This window comes from Microcaecilia unicolor, chromosome 5 (genome assembly GCF_901765095.1).
Source record: "Microcaecilia unicolor chromosome 5, aMicUni1.1, whole genome shotgun sequence".
Classification (NCBI taxonomy): Eukaryota; Metazoa; Chordata; class Amphibia; order Gymnophiona; family Siphonopidae; genus Microcaecilia; species Microcaecilia unicolor.
The window spans coordinates 49736144-49760244 of record NC_044035.1 but is presented as its reverse complement, the minus strand read 5'-3'; the positions used below and the strand labels follow the sequence as shown (position 1 = coordinate 49760244).

At 48.7% G+C, this 24101-nt stretch overlaps 1 protein-coding gene across 4 annotated transcripts in view; it reads left to right on the top strand.

Moving 5' to 3' along the window:
• Window positions 1-24101, top strand: part of LDB1 (LIM domain binding 1) — a 267057-nt gene that overhangs the window by 151336 nt on the left and 91620 nt on the right. For all 4 annotated transcript variants that reach the window (XM_030202865.1, XM_030202864.1, XM_030202866.1 and 1 more), the window contains exons 2-3: window positions 2738-2840; window positions 22015-22059. In XM_030202865.1, the coding sequence (XP_030058725.1) occupies window positions 2738-2840; window positions 22015-22059 (148 nt within the window). The remainder of the gene's footprint in view (window positions 1-2737; window positions 2841-22014; window positions 22060-24101) is intronic.

The following is a 24101-nucleotide window of genomic DNA, read 5'->3' as shown; positions in this document are numbered from 1 at the left end:
TCAGGTACGGACCTTATTGAGTCGTAGCACTCCCTGAGTGTGGGACTATGTTCAGCTCCTCAGTTCCATGACGGCGACCTTGGAGGTCATTCCATGGGTAAGGGCTCACATGCGGCCTCTTCAGAATTTCCTTTTGAGCAGATGGTCGCCGACGTCGCTGGATTATCAGCGACGCTTTCCTTGGCCGGGCCAGGGACAGTCTTGTGTGGTGGCTCCGGTCAGCCAATTTGCAGAAGGGTGTTTCTCTGGCGTCTCCCAATTGGGTGGTAGTCATGACAGATGCCAGCCTTGCGGGCTGGGGAGCCCATTGTCTTCATCGAATAGCCCAGGGATTGTGGACCCCTCTCAAAGCGACTTGGCCGATAAATCGTATGGAGTTGCGAGCATTTGTGAATGCGCTACAGAGTTTTCAGGACCTTCTTCACAGGCAGGGCGGTTCGTGTATTCTCGGACAACATGACGACTGTGGCCTATATCAATCGGCAGGGGGGCACTCGCAGTCTTCCCTTGGCAGTGGAAACGTCTCGTCTTCTAGTATGGGCGGAAGCGCACGTTCAGAGTCTGTCGGCAGCGCACATTGCAGGTCAAGACAATGTTCAAACGGATTTTCTCAGCCGGATTCTTTTGAACACAGCAGAATGGACGCTGTCGGACTCAGCTTTTCGGTTGATCGGTCAACGTTGGGGAAGACCAGTAATGGATCTCATGGCCATGGCTTGCAATTCCAAAGTTCCCCAGTTCTTCAGCTGCAAACGGCAGCCAGGATCTGCAGGATTGGACGCTATTCTCCAGCCATGGCCGGAACAACAGCTACTGTATGTTTTTCCTCCATGGCCTCTGATAGGGAGAGTTCTTTGCTGCGTAGGGCGGTATCGGGGGCTGGTCGTTCTAGTGGCCCCAGACTGGCCTCGACGGCCGTGGTATGCGGATCTTGTTTGAGCACTCTGAGCCACCATTGCGACCTCCGGTGACTCCCGATCTGCTGCATCAAGGGCCAGTTCAGATGGGAAATCCCTCCCGCTTTGGTCTTACGGCCTGGCTATTGAGAGGCGGCAGCTGAGGAAGAAGGGATTTTCAGGACCAGTCATTGCTACTCTTTTGGGGGCACGGAAGCAGTCTACTTCAGCAGCGTACGCATGAGTGTGGAAATCTTTCTCAGCGTGGTGTGCTTTGCGTACTGAATCACATTTTTGGGTGGACATTGCAGTTATTCTGGAGTTCCTTCAGGATGGTCTTCAAAAGGGATTGGCATATAATTTCCTTCGAGTGCAGGTGGCCGCGCTAGCTTGTTTTAGTGGCAAACTGGACGGTTCCTCTTTAGCAGCTCACTCTGATGTGGTCCGTTTCCTATGCGGGGCTCTTCGGCTTCGGCCTCCTCTGCGGCAGCCGTGCCCGGCGTGGCATTTGAATGTGGTACTGCGAGCCCTCCAGGCCCCACCGTTTAAGCCGTTGAATAAGGTTTCTGAGAAGGATCTAACACTTAAGACAGTGTTTTTGGTGGCCATTACTTCGGCTAGGAGGATTTCTGAAATTCAGGCTTTGTCTTGCAGAGGTCCTTTTTTGCAGTTTTCGGAAGCAGGGGTGTCGATTCGGATGGTGCCGTAGTTTCTACCTAAAGTGGTTTCGGCTTTCCATGTCAATCAGGCGGTTTATCTTCCGTCTTTTCGAAGAGAGGATTATCCAGGGGAGTTTGCCTCGCTATGTTTCCTGGACGTGCGGAGAGCCTTGTTTCGGTACTTGCAGATCTCTAACGAGTTTCAACGCTCGGGTCATCTCTTTGTGCTCTTCTCGGGATCGAAAAGAGGTGAGGCGGCTTCTAAGGCTTCCATTGCTTGCTGGATTAGGGAAGCCATTGGAGCAGCGTATCTGCTACAAGGATGGGCATCTCCAGTGGCCCTGAAGGCGCATTCTACTCGGGCACAGGAGGCTTGTTGGGCGGAGGCGTCGACCTTATCTCTGGAAGAGATTTGTCAGGTGTTTACTTGGGCGTCCCGTCATACTTTTGCGAAGCATTACAGGCTAGACATGTCTGCTCGGGAGGATGCCAGTTTTGGGGCGGGAGTGTTGGCGCGGGGAGCGTTGGCTTCCCACCCTACTTAAGGAATGCTTTGGTACATCCCACTGGTTCCTGGATTCATCTGCTGTAAGTTACAAGGAAGGTAAAATTATGTCTTACCTGATAATTTTCTTTCCTTTAACGCAGCAGATGAATCCAGGATCCCTCCCTAGTTCAGCCGACGGTGTTTTCATTCTCCACGCAGTGTGGCTATTTTTTCCTTCCGGGTTCTCTTTTGCAGAGTTCAGACAGATATGGGAACACGGAAAGGATCAAGTTGGAGTTATTTCGAAGTTCTTATTTGGTTCTCTGTTTTTCATAGTGAGGATGGTTTCTGCTTGTTGTTGGTTTCATATTTTTGGCCTTGGCAAATGCTTACGAATGACATACTAACTGAGGAAGGAGCTGGCCGTCTGGCATCACTGCCTTTAGTTTGTTTATCTCTGTCTCCACTAGCTGGCAGGTGGACTTAACCCACTAGTTCCTGGATTCATCTGCTGCATCAAAGGAAAGAAAATTATCAGGTAAGACGTAATTTTACCATAAGAAAGATCTGTGCCTTTGTACTGGAGAAGATGGTATTGAATTTTTGTCCTTTTTGTAACTGAAATGTAAATATTGATATAAATTAGCAGATTATCCATCTTCATGTGTGCTTTCTTACGTTTTTTCCCTTCTCAGGCTGTTCCTCCAAGTCATTCAAGCTGTACTCACCAAAGGAGCCCCCTAACGGCAACGCCTTTCCCCCGTTCCACCCGGGCACCATGCTAGATCGAGATGTAGGGTAAGTATTTCTTGTTGTGGCTGGCAAATTTTGGGAACTTCCCATTTATGGACAGATGTTTGTTGGTTGGGGGAAGAAGGTATAATTATATTGTGACAGCTATTCTTCAAAAGTTTTTCTTTTATTGAAAGTGTAATTTTCAAGTGCATAGGAGCCAACTTTCCAAAATGATTGGGGCTGCTAAACTCAGTGGGAATTACCTCTCTTTGGACACACTCAAGGAGTTTACTTGGTATTGGAGGTGCTGAAGTACCCACACAGCTGGCTCCTATGTACAAGTGTCAAGCCTGAGAAAGAATTGTGAATCTTGTCATTCTGTGCTAAGGACAGAATTTGAGGTTCCTTTCCCAGCTCTCTGATGTACAAGCTAATAATATTTGCACACTCTTTTAAAAATTATTATTTTGGGAAGGCAGATAGCAAAGCCAAAATATATTGCTGAAAGCATGCATATGCCTGTTGATAAGATGACATTTTTTTGCTTGCTCCATGTGACATAGTAAGATAGTAAATGACGGCAGATAAAGACCTGTACGGTCTGTCCAGTCTGCCCAACAAGATAAACTCATTTTACACGGTATGTGACACTTTATACGTGTACCCATTTGATTTGACCTTGCCATTCTCAGGGCACAGACTGTAGAAGTCTGCCCAGCACTTTTCTTGTACTAAAAGTTTTGAAGCTAATGTCGAAGCCCCTTAAAATTTACACTCAAGCCCATCTATATCTATTCAGTCCAATCAGGGCATAGACTGTAGAAGTCTGCCCAGCACTGGTTTTGCTTCCCAATTACCAGCGTTGCTACCCAATCTCCGCTAAGATTCCGTGGATCCTTTCCTTCTAAACAGGATTCCTTTGTGTTTATCCCACACATGTTTGAATTCCATTACCATTTTCATCACCATCACCTCCTGGGGGAGGGCATTCCATGTATCCACCACCCTCTCTGTGGAAAAAATACTTCCTGACATTAGTCCTGAGTCTGACCCCCTTCAACCTCTATTAATGTCCTCTAGTTCTACCGCCTTCCCATCTCAGGAAAAGGTTTGTTTGTGGATTAATACCTTTTAAATGTTTGAATGTCTGTATTATGTCACCCCTGTTTCTCTTTTCCTCCAAGGTATACATGTTCAGGTCAGCAAGTCTCTCCTCGTACGGTTTGCAACACAAATTCCTTATCATTTTTGTAGCTTTTCTTTGCACCACTTCTAATCTTTTTACATCTATAGCAAGATACGGCCTCCAAAACTGAACACAATACTCCAAGTGGGGCCTCACCAATGACTTACAGAGGGGCATCAACACCTCCTTTCTTCTGCTGGTTATACCCCTCTCTATGCAGCCTAGCATCCTTCTGACCACGGCTGTTGCCTTGTCACATTGTTCCTTCACCTTTAGATCCTTGGACACCAACACCCCAAGGTCTTTCTCCTGAGTCAAGCTTACTAATCTCTCCCCTCCTATCTGGTATCTCTCTTTCGGGTTTCTGCACCCCAAGTGCATCACTCTACACTGCTTGGCATTAAATTTTAACTTAATACAAATAATCTGGGGATTTATAAGCAAAAGGTTTCTTCAGATATATTTCAATAAGCAAAAAAACAGAAACCTATTAAAAATATCACACAATCATTGTGTGATATTTTTAATAGGTTTCTGTTTTTTTGCTTATTAAATTTTAACTGCCAGACCCTTGACCATTCTTATGTTCAGAGATCCCTTCTCATCTTTTCTACTCCCTCCAGGGTATCCACTCTATTGGCTATTTTCATGTCATCTGCAAAAGCAAACCTTTCCTTCCAACCCTTCAGCAATATCTCCCACAAATATATTAAACAGAATAGGCCCTAGCACTGACCACTGAGGAACTGCACTGCTCACCTTCTTTTCCTCCAAGCGGATTCCATTTACCGCCACCCTCTGCTACTTGTCAGTCAATCATTTTCCCATCCAGTTCACAACTTTCGGTCCTAAGTTCAACTGTTCAGCTTATTCATAAGTCTTTTGTGGAGGACCGTATCAAAGACTTTGCTGAAATCCAAGTAAATTACATGTAGCACACATCCTTCATCCAGTTCTTTTGTCACCCAGTCAGAGAACTCAATAAGATTTGTTTGGCAGGATTTTCCTTTGGTAAAGTCATGTTGCCTCGGGTGCTGTAACCCGTTAGCTTCTAGAAAGGTTACTATCCTTTCTTTCAGCAGCGACTCGATTATTTTTCCTATCACCGTCTTGAGACTTACTGGTCTGTAGTTTCCCACTTCTTCTCTATCTCCACTTTTGTGAAGAGGGACCACATCTGATCGTCTCCAATCCCGCAGAACCTCTCCCATCTCTAAAGATCTATTAAATAAATCTTTAAGAGGTCCTGCCAGGACCTCTCTGAGCTCCTTCAGCATCCTGGTATGTATCCCATCCGGCCCCATAGCTTTGTCCACCTTCAGATTCTTAAGCTGTTTATAAGTTCTGTCTTCTGCAAACGGCACAGTATCCACTCCATTCCCAGATGTTCCCTCGGCATCCGACCATGGTTCTCCTCCAGAATTTTTCTCCGTGAACACCGAAGAGAAGTAATTGTTCAGCACGTTCGCTTTATCTTCATCACTCTCCACATAGCCATGCTCATTATCTTTCAGTCTCGCAATTCCATTCCTATCTTTTCTCCTTTTTCCAATATATCTGAAAAAGGTCTTGTCATCTCTTTACATCTTTAGCCATTTTTTCTTCCGCTCGTGCTTTCACTAGCCGTATTTCCCTCTTCGCTTCTTTGAGTTTAATCTGATAATCTTTTCCGTGATCCTCTTGTTGCGTTCTTTTGTATTGTATTTCTTGAACAAAGCCTCTTTTGCTCTTATTTTTTCAGCAACTTGTTTGGAGAACCATATAGGCTTCCTGCTTCTCTTGTTTTTGCTTACTTTCCTTGCATAAAGATCAGTTGCCATATTTATAGCAGCCTTTAGCTTTGAACACTGATTTTCCACATCTCCTACGCCTTCCCACGCCAACAGCTCCTTCTTCAGGTATTCCCCCGTTTTATCAAAATCAGTACATCTGAAATCCAGTACTTAAGAGTTTTGTTCATCCACACTCCGCCTTCGCCCTTTTATCAAACCATATGGTGTGATGATCACTATTACGTAGGTGGACACCCACCTGGATATTGGAAACACTTCCTCCATTCGTGAGCACTAGATCCAGCATCAACCCTTCCCTCCACAGTCTCCCTACTTCTTTCCGATTCCGCAGATGAGACGTTCCAATCCACATCAGACAAATTGAAATCTCCCAACAGTAGCACCTCCCCTTTCATACCAATCTTTTGAATATCTTCTATCAGATCCTTGTCTAACTTCTCCGTTTGCGCAGGAGGTCTGTAGATAACCCCCATGTGGATACAGGTTCCGTCTTCTCTTTCTAGGATGATCCATAAAGCTTCTTCCTTTCCCTAGGTTCCCTGCATTTCAGCCTCTTTGATATTGTCGTTCACATATAGTGCCGCCACTCCACCTCTTCGCCCCTCTCTATCCTTCCTAAAAAGATTATAGCTCAGTATGGTCACATCCCATTCATGGGAATCGTTGAACCACATCTCTGTAATAGCAACAATATCCAAGTTTTTGTCAAGCATCAAGGCTTGCAAGTCTTGAACCTTTTTACTTAGACTAAGAGCATTTGTGCTTATTGCTTTCCATGTGCTTAGTGAGTTTGGGTGGTTTTATATATTTACATGACTTTTCCCTCTGCCATCATGTTTATTCTGGGGGTGACTTTCTGAATTCCCTTGTTTCCTTTTGTCACCCCCACCCTCTAGTTTAAAAGTCTAGAAACATACTGTCTGAATTTCTCCCCAAGGATCCTTTTTCCCATCACAGAAAGATGTAGCCCAGCCCATCATTACATCATTATGTATCTAAAACCTTCTTCTTTACACCAGGACTCAAGACACTTACTGAATTCCACTGTTTTGCATAGTCTTTCTTTTCCCTTCCCCCATGTAGGAATTGCTTCAGAAAAAGCCACAGTCCGAACCAAAGATTTCAGTCCCTCCCCAAGCTTCTGGAACGCTCTCTGTGCTGTAAACTTGCCTTGTAGTGCTATAGAAATGATAAATTGTAGTAGTAGTAGTAGTAAACTTGCTATTGTTGGTAAGGTCATTTGTCCACAAACGAATTTACAGCATCAGTGTTTGAAGCCTTGCTCTCGTCTCGTATCTCTTTCAGTATTAAGTACATTCTGTAGCTGAAGATCCTGGAATACATTTCAGTAGGTTGGAACCCCTGAACTGTGTTCCTAAGTTAATGTCTCTGATAACGGGCATCTATGAGTAGTAAAACTTTTCTGCTTTCCAACAATCTGTCATTATTTGGGGGAAGTTTCTTGGGTTGTGCTTCTTTCATTGTCTCTGGTCCTCCACAGTACTTCTTTTTTCAGCATCATAATGATTCAATTCAGCAAGAGCATTTGACAGGGGAAAGGTTGGAAGGGTGAGTGTTTATGGGTCACAGTAGGCTCTGGTAGACTAAGATCTGTGACACAGATATTCCTCTGTTGTTTCATTCTCTGTGGCAGTGGTGGTGGTAAATTGTCTGGGAAATGAGTAATCCTGGATACTTTAATTGTAGCTAATTCCTTCTTGAGTTTGTTGATCTCATCTTTCAAAGCTGATATTTGGAGACAAAACAAGCTTTAAAGTTCCAGATAGTTTGCTTTTGGATTAAAGCAGAACATGTATTGCACTGAATTAAGGCCATATTGATGCGATTCACATTTGTGAAAAGGTGAACTATGATGGAGAATAACAAGGAGTAGGATTGACCATTTAAGTGTAGATACTTGTCCCTTGATTTCACTGTATAAAGGGAGTTCACCTAGGGGTGGGTGGGTGGGACTGGGACACAGGTAACCCCAGTTTACAATCAAACCAAGTCTGAAAATGCCCAGCTTAGTTTAGACAACTCTCAAGGTAAAACCAAGTTCTGTTTTTTTCTTTTACCACACAGCTGTATACAATTGCCCTTCCTCCAGAGGGACACAGTCTGTGAATCACCAGATGCTATGTAACCAAATTGGTTGAATTAAGTCTCTGACAGTGAAGATTCAAAACACAATTCTAATGAATGCATCTTTAAGACAGACACCAGATTCACCAAAGTCACCAGGTTCTAAGTAACCATATTGATTGGATTAAGGCACAGGTTAAAACACAGTTCCAATGAAAGCACCTTTAAGACAAATCCAGCATAAAAAGATGAAATCACTAGCACAGAAGTTCAAAATACAGTTCAATAAAAGCCCTTTAAGACAATACCAGCATAAAAATAAGAAATCACAGTGCAAGAACAATTTTAAGTTATAGGCAATAGGATGATGACAGATTAGAAACTTTTAGAGGACAGACCCTCTGCAAGTGAAAGAACAGGGTTTTTTTTTTTTTTTTTAAATAGGATAGAATAAAAGAGGGTAAGCTAGAATAAAGGAGTCAGTAGTTTATCAGGAAGATATTAAGAGCGGGACACAGGCAACCTCTGTTTACAATCAAACCAAGTCTGATTTTTCCCTGCTTACATTTTAGTAATCGTGACACACTTTTAATCTGAAGCTGTACACTTCTTAGTCATAAGTGATACAGATTAGGACTGTAGGGGAGCTTTAACAGAAAAAAAGTATAAAATGACGTAAAAACAAAATGCACACAGCAGATGAATTGAGGCTGCAAGTTCTAGTTGAGTTCTCAACATTTTCACCTTTTTTCTTTTGCTTTCAAATTTTCATACAAAAAGCCATTGGAAATAGGCATAAAATCAACTTCTATGTCACCAGAGCCAACACCTCTAAGTAGTGTAGCCACTGATACTTCCTGCCACTTTACTAGATGCTGTTTACAAACTGCAGACTTAAGGTGTTTTGCTTATTTGCATTTAGAAATATGCAATCAAAGAGTACTTTGAAAAGAAAAAGAGGAACTAGTTACAAGAAAAATTTTACTGTCCTTAGCCTCAGCAGCAGATGAATCCAGAAACTGGTTGGTTGTATCCCCCCACCAGCAGTTGGAGATAGAGAACACTGAAGTAAAAGCAGTGACCCTGGACGTCCATCTCCTCTTCCCTTCAGTATATCTTTATCTTTAGCAGGTGGATGGATTTCCTCCAGCTCTGGATTCTGCTTTGGGGGGCTCCTGGGCTTCTGATATGCGGCTGATGGTACCACCTTTGAGGACCTACTTGGTTGCCAGGTCATTGTCCAACCCCAACTTCCCCTGTTCTGAGTGCTTTCTGGAGGTCCTTTCCCTGAACTGCCTTTCCTGCCTCACATAAAAAAAAAAAAATACAATAAAATAGCACTGCAGCTTCCAGCTGGCATTTAAAAACAAAACAAAAAAACTTAAAGGAGAGCCACAGACAGAATCTGTTTGGCGCTGCTGAGCTGTGAGGAGCAGGAGTGCTGTTTGAGCTCCTTGTGAGAGACACCGCCAGCGTCAGGGAGACTGCTTACTGACCCAGTGAGTGTTTTTGATTTTCTCCGAGGACAAGCAGGCTGCTTGTTCTCACTGATGGGTGACGTCCACGGCAGCCCCTCCATTCGGAAACTTCACTAGCAAAGGCCTTTGCTAGTCCTCGCGCGTCCATGCGCATGCGCGGCCATCTTCCCGCCCGAACCGGCTCGTGTTCGTCAGTCTTCTTTTGTCCGCGCTCGGTACGGTCGTGTTTTCGCCGTGTCGGGCCCCGCAAAGTCGACCTCGCGCGTTCGTCGTGTGTTCTCGAAAAAAATATAATCCATTCTGTGTGGGAAAAGACTCTTGGTCTTTTCTCCCCCCGCTAATTTCAGCTTTTCGCCCCGGTAAGTTTTCTTTCGTCGTCGGGGTAGGCCGCTTTTAGGCCTCGGGTCGAAGTTTTCTTCCCCTTATTTTTTCGGTGCCTTTTCCGCCATTTCGACTTTTGATCTCGCCGGCGTGATTTTTCCGCCCATGACATCGAAGTCTACCAGCGGCTTCAAGAAGTGCACCCAGTGCGCCCGGGTCATCTCGCTCACTGACAGGCACGCGTCGTGTCTTCAGTGCTTGGGGGCTGGGCACCGCCCGCAGGCCTGTAGTCTGTGTTCCCTTTTGCAAAAGCGGACTCAGGTAGCGAGATTGGCCCAGTGGAACGTTTTGTTCTCGGGCTTTTCGTCGGCATCGGCACCGGGGGTATCGAGTGCATCGACGTCTTCAGCATCCAGAGCTTCATCCTTGGCCGCCAGTGCATCGAGTGCATCGAGGCATCGGCCCTCTGCATCGGCGCAGAGACATCGGATAGCTGCATCGACGTCGGTGGTACCGGGACCTCGTCTGCTGATGTCGTCGGACGGTGGTGCTTCGTCTGGAGTGCAGGTGAGGGCTGTCCATTCCCCTGCTGGTGGCGGTGAGCCTTCGGGTGGGTCTCCCCCTACCCTGAGGGCTCCTGCGGTACAGCCCCCCCGAGACCGACCTCCTTCGGCCTCGGCCCCGAGGAAGCGACGGCTGGATTCTACGTCCTCCTCGTCGGTGCCGGGAAGCTCCGGTGACATGCTTCGTTCCAAGAAATCGAAGAAGCATCGTCATCGGTCTCCTTCCCGGGTCGGCACCGAGAGCTCTGGGTCGCCGAGGGAGTCGGCACCCAGCAGGCATCGGCACCGAGAGGACCGCTCACCCTCTGTTCAGGAGGTGTCGATGCGCTCCACTCTGGACAGCCCGGAACAGCCTCCACGCCCGGAACAGGTTCTGACGTCGAAGCCTGCATCGACCTCCATGCCTTTCTCTGCAGCCGCTCAGAACGAGAGCCTCCGGGCCGTTCTCCCAGAGATTCTGGGAGAGCTGTTGCGCCCTACCCCTCCGGTACCGGCGGTGCTTGCGCCACCGGTACTGTTGAGCATGGCGCCGGCTGGCCCATCGCCCGAGGTGAGGTCTCCGGCGTCGGTGCCGCGTGCGGTACTGGCTGCCGTCGCCTCCCAGGAAGGCTCCCCGACTACGTCGGCGGAGGGAGCTTCGCCGATGCGGGCGAGGGAGTCTACCTCTCGACGCCCCCATCGTGGACATGGCTCCACAGAGTCGAGTCGGGCACGGTTGCAGACACAGGTCCGTGAACTTGTGTCTGACACCGAGGGTGAGGCCTCGTGGGAAGAGGAAGAAGACCCCAGATATTTCTCTGACGAGGAGTCTGAGGGTCTTCCTTCCGATCCCACTCCCTCTCCTGAGAGACAGCTTTCTCCTCCCGAGAGTCTGTCTTTTGCTTCCTTTGTCCGGGAGATGTCTACGGCCATCCCCTTCCCGGTGGTTGTGGAGGACGAGCCCAGGGCTGAAATGTTTGAGCTCCTGGACTATCCTTCTCCACCTAAGGAAGCGTCCACTGTACCCATGCACCATGTCCTAAAAAAGACATTGCTGGCGAACTGGACCAAGCCTTTAACTAATCCCCACATCCCCAAGAAGATCGAGTCCCAGTACCGGATCCATGGGGACCCAGATCTGATGCGCACGCAGTTGCCTCATGATTCTGGAGTTGTGGATCTGGCCCTAAAGAAGGCTAAGAGTTCTAGGGAGCATGCTTCGGCGCCCCCGGGCAAGGACTCTAGAACCTTAGACTCCTTTGGGAGGAAGGCCTACCATTCCTCTATGCTCGTGGCCAAAATTCAGTCCTACCAGCTCTACACGAGCATACACATGCGGAACAATCTGCGGCAGTTGGCGGGCTTGGTTGATGCGCTCCCCCCTGAGCAAGCCAAGCCTTTTCAGGAGGTGGTCAGGCAGCTGAAGGCGTGCAGAAAATTCCTGGCCAGAGGGGTGTATGACACCTTTGATGTTGCGTCCAGGGCCGCTGCTCAAGGTGTAGTGATGCGCAGGCTCTCATGGCTGCGTGCCTCCGACCTGGAGAATAGAATCCAGCAGCGGATTGCGGACTTGCCTTGCCGTGCGGATAACATTTTTGGAGAGAAAGTCGAACAGGTGGTAGAGCAGCTCCACCAGTGGGACACCGCATTCGACAAGTTCTCCCGCCGGCAGCCTTCAGCATCTACCTCTACAGGTAGAAGATTTTTTGGGGGAAGGAAGACTGTTCCCTACTCTTCTGGTAAGCGTAGGTACAATCCTCCTTCTCGACAGCCTGCGGCCCAGGCTAAGCCCCAGCGCGCTCGCTCTCGTCAGCAGCGTGCGCCTCAGCAAGGCCCCTCGGCTCCCCAGCAAAAGCAAGGGACGAGCTTTTGACTGGCTCCAGCAGAGCATAGCCGACATCCAAGTGTCAGTGCCGGGCGACCTGCCAGTCGGAGGGAGGTTGAAAGCTTTTCACCAAAGGTGGCCTCTCATAACCTCCGATCAGTGGGTTCTCCAAATAGTCTGGCAAGGATACACCCTCAATTTGGCCTCAAAACCTCCAAATTGTCCACCGGGAGCTCAGTCTTACAGCTTCCAGCACAAGCAGGTACTTGCAGAGGAACTCTCCGCCCTTCTCAGCGCCAATGCGGTCGAGCCCGTGCCATCCGGGCAAGAAGGGCTGGGATTCTATTCCAGGTACTTCCTTGTGGAAAAGAAAACAGGGGGGATGCGTCCCATCCTAGACCTAAGGGCCCTGAACAAATATCTGGTCAAAGAAAAGTTCAGGATGCTTTCCCTGGGCACCCTTCTTCCCATGATTCAGGAAAACGATTGGCTATGCTCTCTGGACTTGAAGGATGCCTACACACACATCCCGATACTGCCAGCTCACAGACAGTATCTGCGATTTCAGCTGGGCACACGTCACTTCCAGTACTGTGTGCTACCCTTTGGGCTCGCCTCTGCGCCCAGGGTGTTCACAAAGTGCTTGGCTGTAGTAGCAGCGGCACTTCGCAGGCTGGGGGTGTACGTGTTCCCATATCTCGACGATTGGCTGGTGAAGAACACATCCGAGGCAGGAGCCCTGCAGTCCATGCAGATGACTATTCGCCTCCTGGAGCTACTGGGGTTTGTGATAAATTATCCAAAGTCCCATCTTCTCCCAGTGCAGAGACTCTAATTCATAGGAGCTCTGCTGGATTCTCGGACGGCTCGCGCCTATCTCCCAGAGACGAGAGCCAACAACTTGTTGTCCCTCGTCTCGCGGGTGCGAGCGTCCCAGCAGATCACAGCTCGGCAGATGTTGAGATTGCTAGGCCACATGGCCTCCACAGTTCATGTGACTCCCATGGCCCGCCTTCACATGAGATCTGCTCAATGGACCCTAGCTTCCCAGTGGTTTCAAGCTGCTGGGGATCTAGAAGACGTAATCCACCTGTCCACAAGTTTTCTCGAATCCCTGTATTGGTGGACGATTTGGTCCAATCTGACTCTGGGACGTCCTTTCCAAATTCCTCAGCCACAAAAAGTGCTGACCACGGATGCGTCTCTCCTGGGATGGGGAGCTCATGTCGATGGGCTTCACACCCAAGGAAGTTGGTCCCTCCAGGAACGCGATCTGCAGATCAATCTTCTGGAGTTGCGAGCGATCTGGAACGCTCTGAAGGCTTTCAGAGATCGGCTGTCCCACCAAATTATCCAAATTCAGACAGACAACCAGGTTGCCATGTACTACGTCAACAAGCAGGGGGGCACCGGATCTCGCCCCCTGTGTCAGGAAGCCGTCAGCATGTGGCTCTGGGCTCGCCGTCACGGCATGGTGCTCCAAGCCACATATCTGGCAGGCGTAAACAGTCTGGCCGACAGGTTGAGCAGGATTATGCAACCTCACGAGTGGTCGCTCAATTCCCGTGTAGTGCGACAGATCTTCCAGGTGTGGGGCACCCCCTTGGTAGACCTCTTCGCATCTCGAGCCAACCACAAAGTCCCTCAGTTCTTTTCCAGGCTTCAGGCCCACGGCAGACTGGCATCGGATGCCTTCCTCCTGGACTGGGGGGAGGGTCTGCTGTATGCTTATCCTCCCATACCTCTGGTGGGGAAGACTTTGTTGAAACTCAAGCAAGACCAAGGCACCATGATTCTGATTGCTCCTTTTTGGCCGCGTAAGATCTGTTTCCCTCTTCTTCTGGAGTTGTCCTCCGAAGAACCGTGGAGATTGGAGTGTTTTCCGACCCTCATCACACAGGACGAAGGGGCGCTTCTGCATCCCAACCTCCGGTCCCTGGCTCTCACGGCCTGGATGTTGAGAGCGTAGACTTTGCCTCTTTGGGTCTGTCAGAGGGTGTCTCCCGCATCTTGCTTGCTTCCAGGAAAGATTCCACTAAGAGGAGTTACTTCTTTCTATGGAGGAGGTTTGCCGTCTGGTGTGACAGCAAGGCCCTAGATCCTCGCTCTTGTCCTACACAGACCCTGCTTGAATACCTTCTGCACTTGTCTGAGTCTGGTCTCAAGACCAACTCTGTAAGGGTTCACCTTAGTGCAATCAGTGCATACCATTACCGTGTGGAAGGTAAGCCGATCTCAGGACAGCCTTTAGTTGTTCGCTTCATGAGAGGTTTGTTTTTGTCAAAGCCCCCTGTCAAGCCTCCTACAGTGTCATGGGATCTCAATGTCGTTCTCACCCAGCTGATGAAACCTCCTTTTGAGCCACTGAATTCCTGCCATCTGAAGTACTTGACCTGGAAGGTCATTTTCTTGGTGGCAGTTACTTCAGCTCGTAGAGTCAGTGAGCTTCAGGCCCTGGTAGCCCAGGCCCCTTACACCAAATTTCATCATAACAGTAGTCCTCCGCACTCACCCTAAGTTCTTGCCAAAGGTTGTGTCGGAGTTCCATCTGAACCAGTCAATTGTCTTGCCAACATTCTTTCCCCGTCCTCATTCCTGCCCTGCTGAACGTCAGCTGCACACATTGGACTGCAAGAGAGCATTGGCCTTCTACCTGGAGCGGACACAGCCCAACAGACAGTCCGCCCAATTGTTTGTTTCTTTTGATCCCAATAGGAGGGGAGTGGCTGTGGGAAAACGCACCATATCCAATTGGCTAGCAGATTGCATTTCCTTCACTTACGACCAGGCTGGGCTGACTCTTGAGGGTCATGTCACGGCTCATAATTTTAGAGCCATGGCAGCGTCGGTAGCCCACTTGAAGTCAGCCTCTATTGAAGAAATTTGCAAAGCTGCGACGTGGTCATCTGTCCACACATTCACATCTCATTACTGCCTGCAACAGGATACCCGACGCGAGAGTCGGTTCGGGCAGTCAGTTCTTCAGAACCTGTTTGGGCTTTAGGATCCAACTCCACCCCCCGAGGGCCCTGTTTGTTCTGTTCCAGGCTGCAGTTAGTTGGTAAATTTTTTAGGTCAATCTCAGTTATGTCCTCGCCGTTGCGAGGCCCAATTGACCATGGTTGTTGTTTTGAGTGAGCCTGGGGGCTAGGGATACCCCATCAGTGAGAACAAGCAGCCTGCTTGTCCTCGGAGAAAGCGAATGCTACATACCTGTAGAAGGTATTCTCCGAGGACAGCAGGCTGATTGTTCTCACAAACCCGCCCGCCTCCCCTTTGGAGTTGTGTCTTCCCTTGCTTTGTTTTGCTACTTATGGGACTGACGAACACGAGCCGGTTCGGGCGGGAAGACGGCCGCGCATGCGCGGTGCGCATGGACGCGCGAGGACTAGCAAAGGCCTTTGCTAGTGAAGTTTCCGATTGGAGGGGCTGCCGTGGACGTCACCCATCAGTGAGAACAATCAGCCTGCTGTCCTCGGAGAATACCTTCTACAGGTATGTAGCATTCGCTTTACTGCCAGTTTGAAAATTCCCACCATCGCGGATCATGTTATGGCAACGGAGTCGGTGAAAAGGTGTTCCCGCTGCGGGTCCCAACATTCTGCAGCAGGAGCGTGCATTGGAGTGGAGGGGTGGCCTAGTGGTTAGGGTGGTGGACTTTGGTCCTGGGGAACTGAGGAACTGAGTTCAATTCCCTGCACAGGCAGCTCCTTGTGACTCTGGGCAAGTCACTTAACCCTCCATTGCCTGCCGCGAGTGGGAAAGCGCGGGGTACAAATGTAACAAAAATAAATAAAAATAAAAATTGTGAAATGCACAGATGGTCTGAGCAGTGATGGTGGGCTGCGTGGGGCCGAGGGAGAACTTTACTGCATTCTGGAGGTTGGCGTACACATGACAGACGTGGCTGAGGTGTTTGCGGATGCTGGTTTTGTTTGGGGATCTCGGGTGCTCTTCCGGTCAGATGATCGGGAGTGCTGACAGTGCAGGAGCGGCCTCTGGGGTGTGCTGGGTATGGCAGATGCTGAGATGCCGGGGGATGGCTTCTCTCCAATTTCATTTTGCTTATGCATCAGGCCTACTTGTTGAAGCGGACTCTTCCTCAGCAACCTCAATTCTCACAGGTTCCTGGGCTAGAGGGCAAAAAACATCTATCTAACCAGGGTGAGCTCGGGCACTGCTCTGAAGCGCAGGAGACTGGTTTCTTTGTCTGAGAGGGGATCCTTGGGACCCCATTTTCCTCCTCTGTCCATTCTGGCAGGTTGTGGATACTCAGGTCACCCGTCCAGGGTGAGCTCCTCCACAGTGAACAGGTTTATGTGACTGCAGTTCGGATTTTTTACAGGGATGAATTTTTGTGTGTCATTTTGGAGGTGTTGAATATTGAGGACCCAGAGTGCAAGCGGCTTCTGTCAATGTGAAGATGGCGAGTATGCAGAAACTTTCTAAGGCCTTTCCAATACACAAGTCCAGTCAATTCAGGAGTTAATCTCTGCCCAGTGGTCTGATTTCAGATGGCAGACTCAAGGCGGTGATGGCGAGGGTCCATCTCTACCCGGTGAGTGTGGCTACGGTGGACACTTTTCCCCTGCCTAAGTTGTACGCCTTGGTGTTGACAGTCACCAAGAAGATCCCTCTTTTGGTGGAAGGGGGAGTGATGCTCAAGGACGTGCAAGATTGGCATCTGGATGCCTTCCTCAAGCAGTCTTTTGAAGTGGCAACATTGGCTTTACAGGCGTCCATCTATTTTTCTTTTACGGCCAAGGCATGTCTCTCCTGGCTTCAGCAGGGAATGGAGCAGGACTGGGATTCGGCCTCCACTTCGGTGGCTGGTTCCTGTATGGAGTCTGGCCTCACCTATTTGGCTGATGCTGTCTATGATTTAGTCCGGGCGTCAGCTAAGCAAATGGCTCTGGTGCTTTGTGGTTGTGCCACTGATGGGCAAACATGGCGTCTAAGCAGCGCCTTACAAAACTTCCCTTTCAGTGTAAGTTACTGATCAGGGTGAGAATACTGAGAAAATTGTGAAGGATTTGGGGGATTCCAAATCCCAGCGACTTCTAGAGGATAGATCTAAGTCTGGGTCTAGGATCAGTACCTTGAGACCTTGGTTCCGCGAGTCTCACTGGCATCACCCCAGTCTGGCTTCGATGACATTCCAGCATCCCAGGTTTCAGCAGCAGTCATCCTTTCGGACTGATAAGCTGACATCCAGAATGATGGCCATACCAAGTGCTCCAGGATGCTCCTCACAATGATGGGGCGCGGGTTCACTCTTCTGTATCTCGCATAGGGGTCAGCTGACCCTTTTCTATGAAGAGTGTGCCAAAATTATTTCGGATCAGTGGGTCTTCGATTTCATCAGAGACGGCTACAGACTCAAATTTTTATCACCCGTGGGAGAATCCTTTTTGTAGTCTCAGTACACCACAACCACCAGAAGAGCAGCAGTGGAGGCCATGTTGTAGACTTTTGCTAGAGATCAGGGTGGTAGTTCCGGTGCTGCTGACAGAGGTGTGCACCGGTTGCTGATCAATTTACTTTGTGGTACTTCAGAAAAGAGGTTCCTTCAGGCTGGTTCGCAATCTTAGGAAGGTGAACAATGTCTGTGTATGTAACATTTCTGCATGGAGACAGCATGGTCGGTGGTGGTGTCTGTGCAGCCAGGAGAGTTCCTTTTGGCACTGGATCTGAAGGAGGCGTATTTGCACTTTCCTATTTGGCCTCCACATCAGAGGTATCTTCGATTTGCAGTGCTAGGGCACCATTTTCAGTTTTGTGCCCCTTTTGAGTTCGCCACAGCACCCTAAACATTTTCCAAAGTAGTGGTGGTAGCAGCGACGTTCCTGCAGAAAGAAGGGGTCAACGTGCATCCATACCTCGATGATTGGTTGATCCAAGCGGAGTCTGAGCAGGGCAGCCAGTTGGCCACTGATTGAGTTTTGGCATTTCTACAGTCCCTGGGTTGGGTGATCAGTTCCAAGAGTCACCTGGTTCCCTCCCAAAACTTGGAGTATCTGGAAGTTCAGTTTGACACAGCACAGGGCATATGTTCTTACCAGAGGGCAGAAGGTGCAAACTCCTATCTCAGGTTCGGGGGCTATTGCGATTGCTGAGCCCTTGGGCTTGGGATTATGTGCAGGTGCTGGGTTCAATGGCTGCTACCCCTGGAGGTGGTGCTGTGGGTACAAGCACATATGCACCCACTCCAGCACTCACTTTTCTAACATACATAGTAACAGAGTCAGTGATGGCAGATAAAGACCTGAACAGTCCATCCAGTCTGCCCAACCGTCACACTCATTATCAATTCATGATTAAATCAACAATGAATGCGATGTAAAATATCTGATCATGGTCTTCCTTAGTCTCTGGTGTCCCAGGGCTATCAACACCGCCTCCTTTGGCTACTGCAGGCGAGAAGCAGTATGGCCTGCTGGCTGTGCAACACCAACCTTTCGACAGGGAATGCCATTGGCGTCCTCGCATTGGGTGGTGGTGATCATGGATTCCAGCCTGATGGGATGTGGAGCTCATTGCCTCCACCGAGTTGCGCAGGGTCATTGGTCAGAGTTGGAGGTGGCGTGGCCAATCAACTGCCTAGAGCTGAAGGCGGTAGTGAAGGCACTCAGATTCTTTCAGGACCTGCTGGAAGGTCAGGTGGTGCAAGTCCTCTCGGACAGCTCTGCAGCTGTAGCCTATATCAGCCGCCAGGGTGCTACACAGCGTGGCTTTGGCCAAAGAGATGAGCAACCTTCTGCAGTGGGCAGAGAGTCAAATTCTATGCTTGTTGGCGGCTCACGTTGCAGAAGAGGCCAGTGTTTAAGCCGATTTTCTCAGTTGTCATTTTCTCGATTCAGTAGAATGGGAGCTGGCGACAGAGGTGTAGCTAAAAGCCTAGCTGTTCTACTGTGGCGCAAAATCCAAGGATTTCTAACATTAATCACTCAACATGAAAGCTGCCATTTTCATCTGACTCTGAAGTCCTCTAGCCCTCAGTGTGGAAACTGAGTATCATTTAGTATTTGCTCTAGGTTTACATGTGCCTATCCAGGACATTCCGATAGCTACAGAAGCATCCCCTGTACATACATATGCTTTCAAACATTTTCCATCTGATGTTTCACAACCTTACCACACATATGCTACTACTACTACTACTATTTAGCATTTCTATAGCGCTACAAGGCATACGCAGCGCTGCACAAACATAGAAGAAAGACAGTCCCTGCTCAAAGAGCTTACAATATACTTCATTACTTTATCATTTATATCATCCTGGACTTCAGACCTCCTTGATTGACAATCAGCTGGCCAGTTCAAATCCCACTGCTGCTTCTTGTGATCTTGAAGTCACTTAACCCTCCATTCAGGTACAAACTTAGATTGTGAGCCCTCTAGGGACAGGGCAATACCCAGTGTACCTGAGTGTAGCTCATCTTGAGCTACTACTGAAAAAGGTATGAGCAAAATCCTAAATAAATAAATAAATCTCTTTGCCCTTGTGTTGTAGCTTATAGCCTTCTGTCAGTATCCCATCATTTCATGTTTCATAAAAGGATTAATTCATGTTAAACTGCCACAGCAGTTGTTGATGGAAAAAGCATTGTTGCTTACCTGTATTTAGATTTTTTTTTTCTGTAGACAACAGGATTGATCAGGTAGACACAATCTTGACTCCCCAAAGCATTGTATCCTTCCCAGAACCATCCTGCATGCCCAGAACTTTACACTAATAGGCAGATGATCAAAAGCCCTGCGCTGTTCCAAACAGCGCTCTACAATTCCAGCGCGGGGCTTTACCACACCGATGATCAGAGATAATGCATGCAAATTCAAGCAGCGCAATTATCTCTGATCATGGGATAGAAGTGCGAGCGAATTGTGCCGAGCATGCGCTCAGCACAATCCTCCCGCACTTGTTTGACAGGTCTAGGCTGTCAAAAGCCCAAACCTGTCAAACACAGGGGGCTGGAGGTCCATGGGACCACCAGGCCCTGACTACCCCTGCCCCGAGCAACGGGGGCGACGATCCCATCCCCCTCAGGTTCAGGGAGGGCTGGAGATCCGGTGGGTCTCCAGCCCCCCCAAACCCCCCAGAAAAATGACTCCCTGGTGGTCCAGTGGCCGCCGGTCAATCCCACCCCCTCCCCTCCCCCCAGCAAGCGACGGGGGGGGGGGGGGCTGGAGGTTCGGCAGACCTCCAGCCCACCCCAACTCCCCCCTCCCAGCGTTCTCTGAAGAAATCCATGGTGGTCGAGCGAAAAAAGAACCCCCTCCCAGCCCCCCTATTAGTTGGAGGAGGGAGGTAGCCTGCCTCCCTCCTCTTCCTTGGTTGACGACGCACAAAATGGCGGCGTCCAGCCCCGCCCAGTGCATCCTGGGATGCACTGGGCGGGGCTACAGTCCATATAAGGGAGCAATTCTCTTATATGGTCTGTAGCCCCGCCATTTTGTGCGTCGTCAACCAAGGAAGAGGAGGGAGGCAGGCTACCTCCCTCCTCCAACTAAAAGGTAGGGGGGCCGGGAGGGTTTTTTTTTTTTGCTAGGCCACCATGGATTTCTTCAGAGAACGCTGGGAGGGGGAGTTGGGGTGGGCAGGCGGTCCGCCAGACCTCCAGCCCCCCCGGGTTGACCAGCGGCCACTGGACCACGAGGGAGTCATTTTTCTGGGGGTTTGGGGGACTGGAGACCCACCGGATCTCCAGCCCTCCCTGAACCTGGGGGGGAGGGGTTGTCGGGGGGGGGGGGGACCGGAGGTCCTCTGGACCTCCAGCCCCCTGTTGGCAGGTTTGCTTTGCGGGGGGGGGGGGGGGGGGTCCTGCCAGCATGCAACTTCATGGTGGTCAGGGCTCACCATTCCTCCTCAATGATCTGCAAACCTTAATGCCAGCTCGGAGCTGGCGTAGGGTTTGCTGCGGCCAACGACCCAAATTTTGGCGCGCTGGCCGCTGATCATTGGCGATGAATGTGCTGAGCCCTGTTTTAGCATGCATTAGCATGCTACTTGCGCAAAGAGCCCTCAAGCGTGTTGTTTCACACGCTCGAGGGCTCTAATCATGGGGCGGTAGCAAATGCCGGTGCTAGTATGGCGCTAACAGCCTCTAGCGCCGGTGTTTGCTTTTGATCATGAGGGTATCAGTGCTGAGCTCTGGGAAAGCTGTTTATTCTGGTGACGTGATGACATCACCCACTCGTGCTTGATCAGTCCTTTTGTCTATGGAAATATCTGTTATAGGTATGCAACAATGCTTTTTACTGCTGCATAGGTAGAATACTCTTCTTGTTTAAATTATAGCTGAGGTCACCTAATGGTTTGGATTACTATTAAACAGTATTGTTTTATAAAAACAGTCCCAAGGATTTCTTCTGCAGTATAATGCATTGTAATGTGGTTATGAAAATGGTGCCATTTAAGTTGGTTCTTTGTTATATGATATGCTGAATGAGCAATTCCAAAGCCACCCTGGGGAAGGAGTGGCTGGGAGGGAGGCAGGGAGATAGATAATAACACGTTAAAGGGACTCTTGTAATTAGTAAGTCTTGGTATGTTTGAAAAGATCAGTATGTAAAAGAAAAAAAGTACATACTGACTGCAATTTATTTTTTCCCATTGGGTAAGTGAACTGCTGCTTGCCTCAACACACACATTGGGAGGCGGGGATAGTGCTGGGCAGACTTATATGGTCTGTGCCAGAGCCGGTGGTAGGAGGCAGGGATAGTGCTGGGCAGACTTATACGGTCTGTGCCAGAGCCGGTGGTGGGAGGCAGGGATAGTGCTGGGCAGACTTATACGGTCTGTGCCCTGAAGAGCACAGGTACAAATCAAAGTAGGGTATACACAAAAAGTAGCACATATGAGTTGTCTTGTTGGGCAGACTGGATGGACCATGCAGGTCTTTTTCTGCCGTCATCTACTATGTTACTATGTTTCTATGTAAGGTGGTCTGAACTGTACTGGTTGTAGAGAATAGACAGTGATTTTATCACTTTCTTTTTTCCTACAGTCCAACTCCGATGTACCCCCCAACATATCTGGAGCCTGGAATAGGGTGAGTGTACAAAACGTGTTAGCTTTGCAATAGGGTGTCAATGTAGTAAAGTGCACCAATCTTAGCACAGTTTCAGAGAGTTGAAATAATTGCCTATTTACAAAAATAAAATAAACTAATGGAACTTGCTAATCTTCTTTTCTCAAGTCTACTATAAATAGCAAGACAATAACCCTCTATTATTCCAATTTTATAGAAGAATCGGCTTCAGACACTCAGTGAGCGTATTATGAAAGTATTTAGCTCACTGACTCTTACCGGTGGCTTCCATATTCATGTAATAAGCCTACCTCGAGTATCCTCATAAGCCTTAGACTTCTATTTTTTTCTTTTTTCGTTTTTTCGTGTCGCTTTTTAATATTCTACTTAAAAGGTACACTTATCTGCTGCTCTCCATATAGGACTTTCGGTACATTTACAAAAATGTAAGTTAATACAATAATAAAATGTGATCTTATTTTAGTGTGTGTTCCATTTAAATTCATGTTACTGAATGTATTGGCTGTTACTACCTAGAGCAGAGGGGAGAGCTTTAAAATTAACTCAGTTTTTACTACTTTTTTTTAGTGCAAAATTTTAGTTTATGATCTGAGAGAACGTTTAACTTCCATATACGTCTTTTAGAAGTAAATAGAAGTTAAAATAAATTTACTCATCTGCATATTTGGCAATCCCCAAGTTAAGGACACCCAGGTCTGAAGACATGTTGGACCTAAGTCCCTGAGTCAAGGAATCCTGAGCCTCTGAATGCTTGTTCTAGGGCTTCCAGGCCTGTGAAAATTAACACCAGTACTCCTGGGCCAGAAGGATTTTGTCTCGGATCCAGGGGTCTGGGGCTGGAGTCGTTTGGGTCCAAGTGTGTGTGTGTGTGTGTTTTTTTTTTTTTTTTTAAGCATTTGAAAATATTTTCTAAAATATAATTAACAAAAGGAAAATGGAAAAATAAAGGAAACACACCATTCAATTCACATCATGGGGAAGAAAAGGATAAACTAATAAGAAAAACAAAATAAGAAAATAGAAGTTAAAATCTTCATAGATGGGACTGTACATTTGATATTTGATCCCTACCAATTGTCGAAGCCAGACAGTCTCTTATGTCTTATGCATCTCTTTAGATACTAGTAAAAAAGGCCCATTTCAGACACAAATGAAACGGGTGCTAGCAAGGTTTTCCTTGGAGTGTGTATTTGAGAGAGAGAGAGAGAGAGAGAGAGTGTGTGTGAGAGTGACTGTGTGAGAGAGAGAATGTGAATGTGCGAGTGTGTGTGTGTGAGAGGTGAGACTGGGTGCGAGTGTGTCTGAGAGAGAGTGTGTGTGAGAATGAGAGTGTGTGCCAGGGGCCCCCCCTCCCTCCCAGTTCCAGGGTCGGCCCCCTCCCTCCGAGTTCCAGGGCCTCCCTCCCTCCGAGTTCCAGGGCCTCCCTCCCTCCGAGTTTCAGGGTCTCCCTCCCTCCGAGTTTCATATACAGACATTAAGAGTGAGCATCTTTTAAAGTTTTTTTTATTTATTTTTTTTAAATAAGCTGTACCTTCTGTTACTTTAATGTGTGCATTTTTCCGTCCCTCACTCCCTCCCAGTTCCAGGGCCCCCCCTTCTCTCCCAGTTCTACGGTCGTCGGCCCTCCCTCCCTCCCAGTTCTACAGCCGTCAGCCCTCCCAGTTCCAGGGCCCCCCTCTCTCCCAGTTCCATGTTCGTCAGCCCTCCCTCCCAGTTCCAGGGCCCCCCTCTCTTCCAGTTCCACGGTCGTTGGCCCTCCCTCCCTCCCAGTTCCAGGGCCCCCACTCTCTCCCAGTTCCACGTTCGTCGGCCCCCCCTCTCTCCCTCCCAGTTCCAGGGCCCCCCCTCTCTCCCAGTTCCACATTCGTCGGCCCTCCCAATTCCAGGCACCCTCCCTTCGCTTTTAAAAACTAATCTTCACTTACCGCATCGGGGTTACGGTGGCCAGCAAAGCATGCAGGCTCGGCCCTTCTCTTTCAGCTCTGGTCCAGCCTTTATTTCGTGTTTCTGCAAGGGCGGGACCAGAGCTTACAGACAGAGAA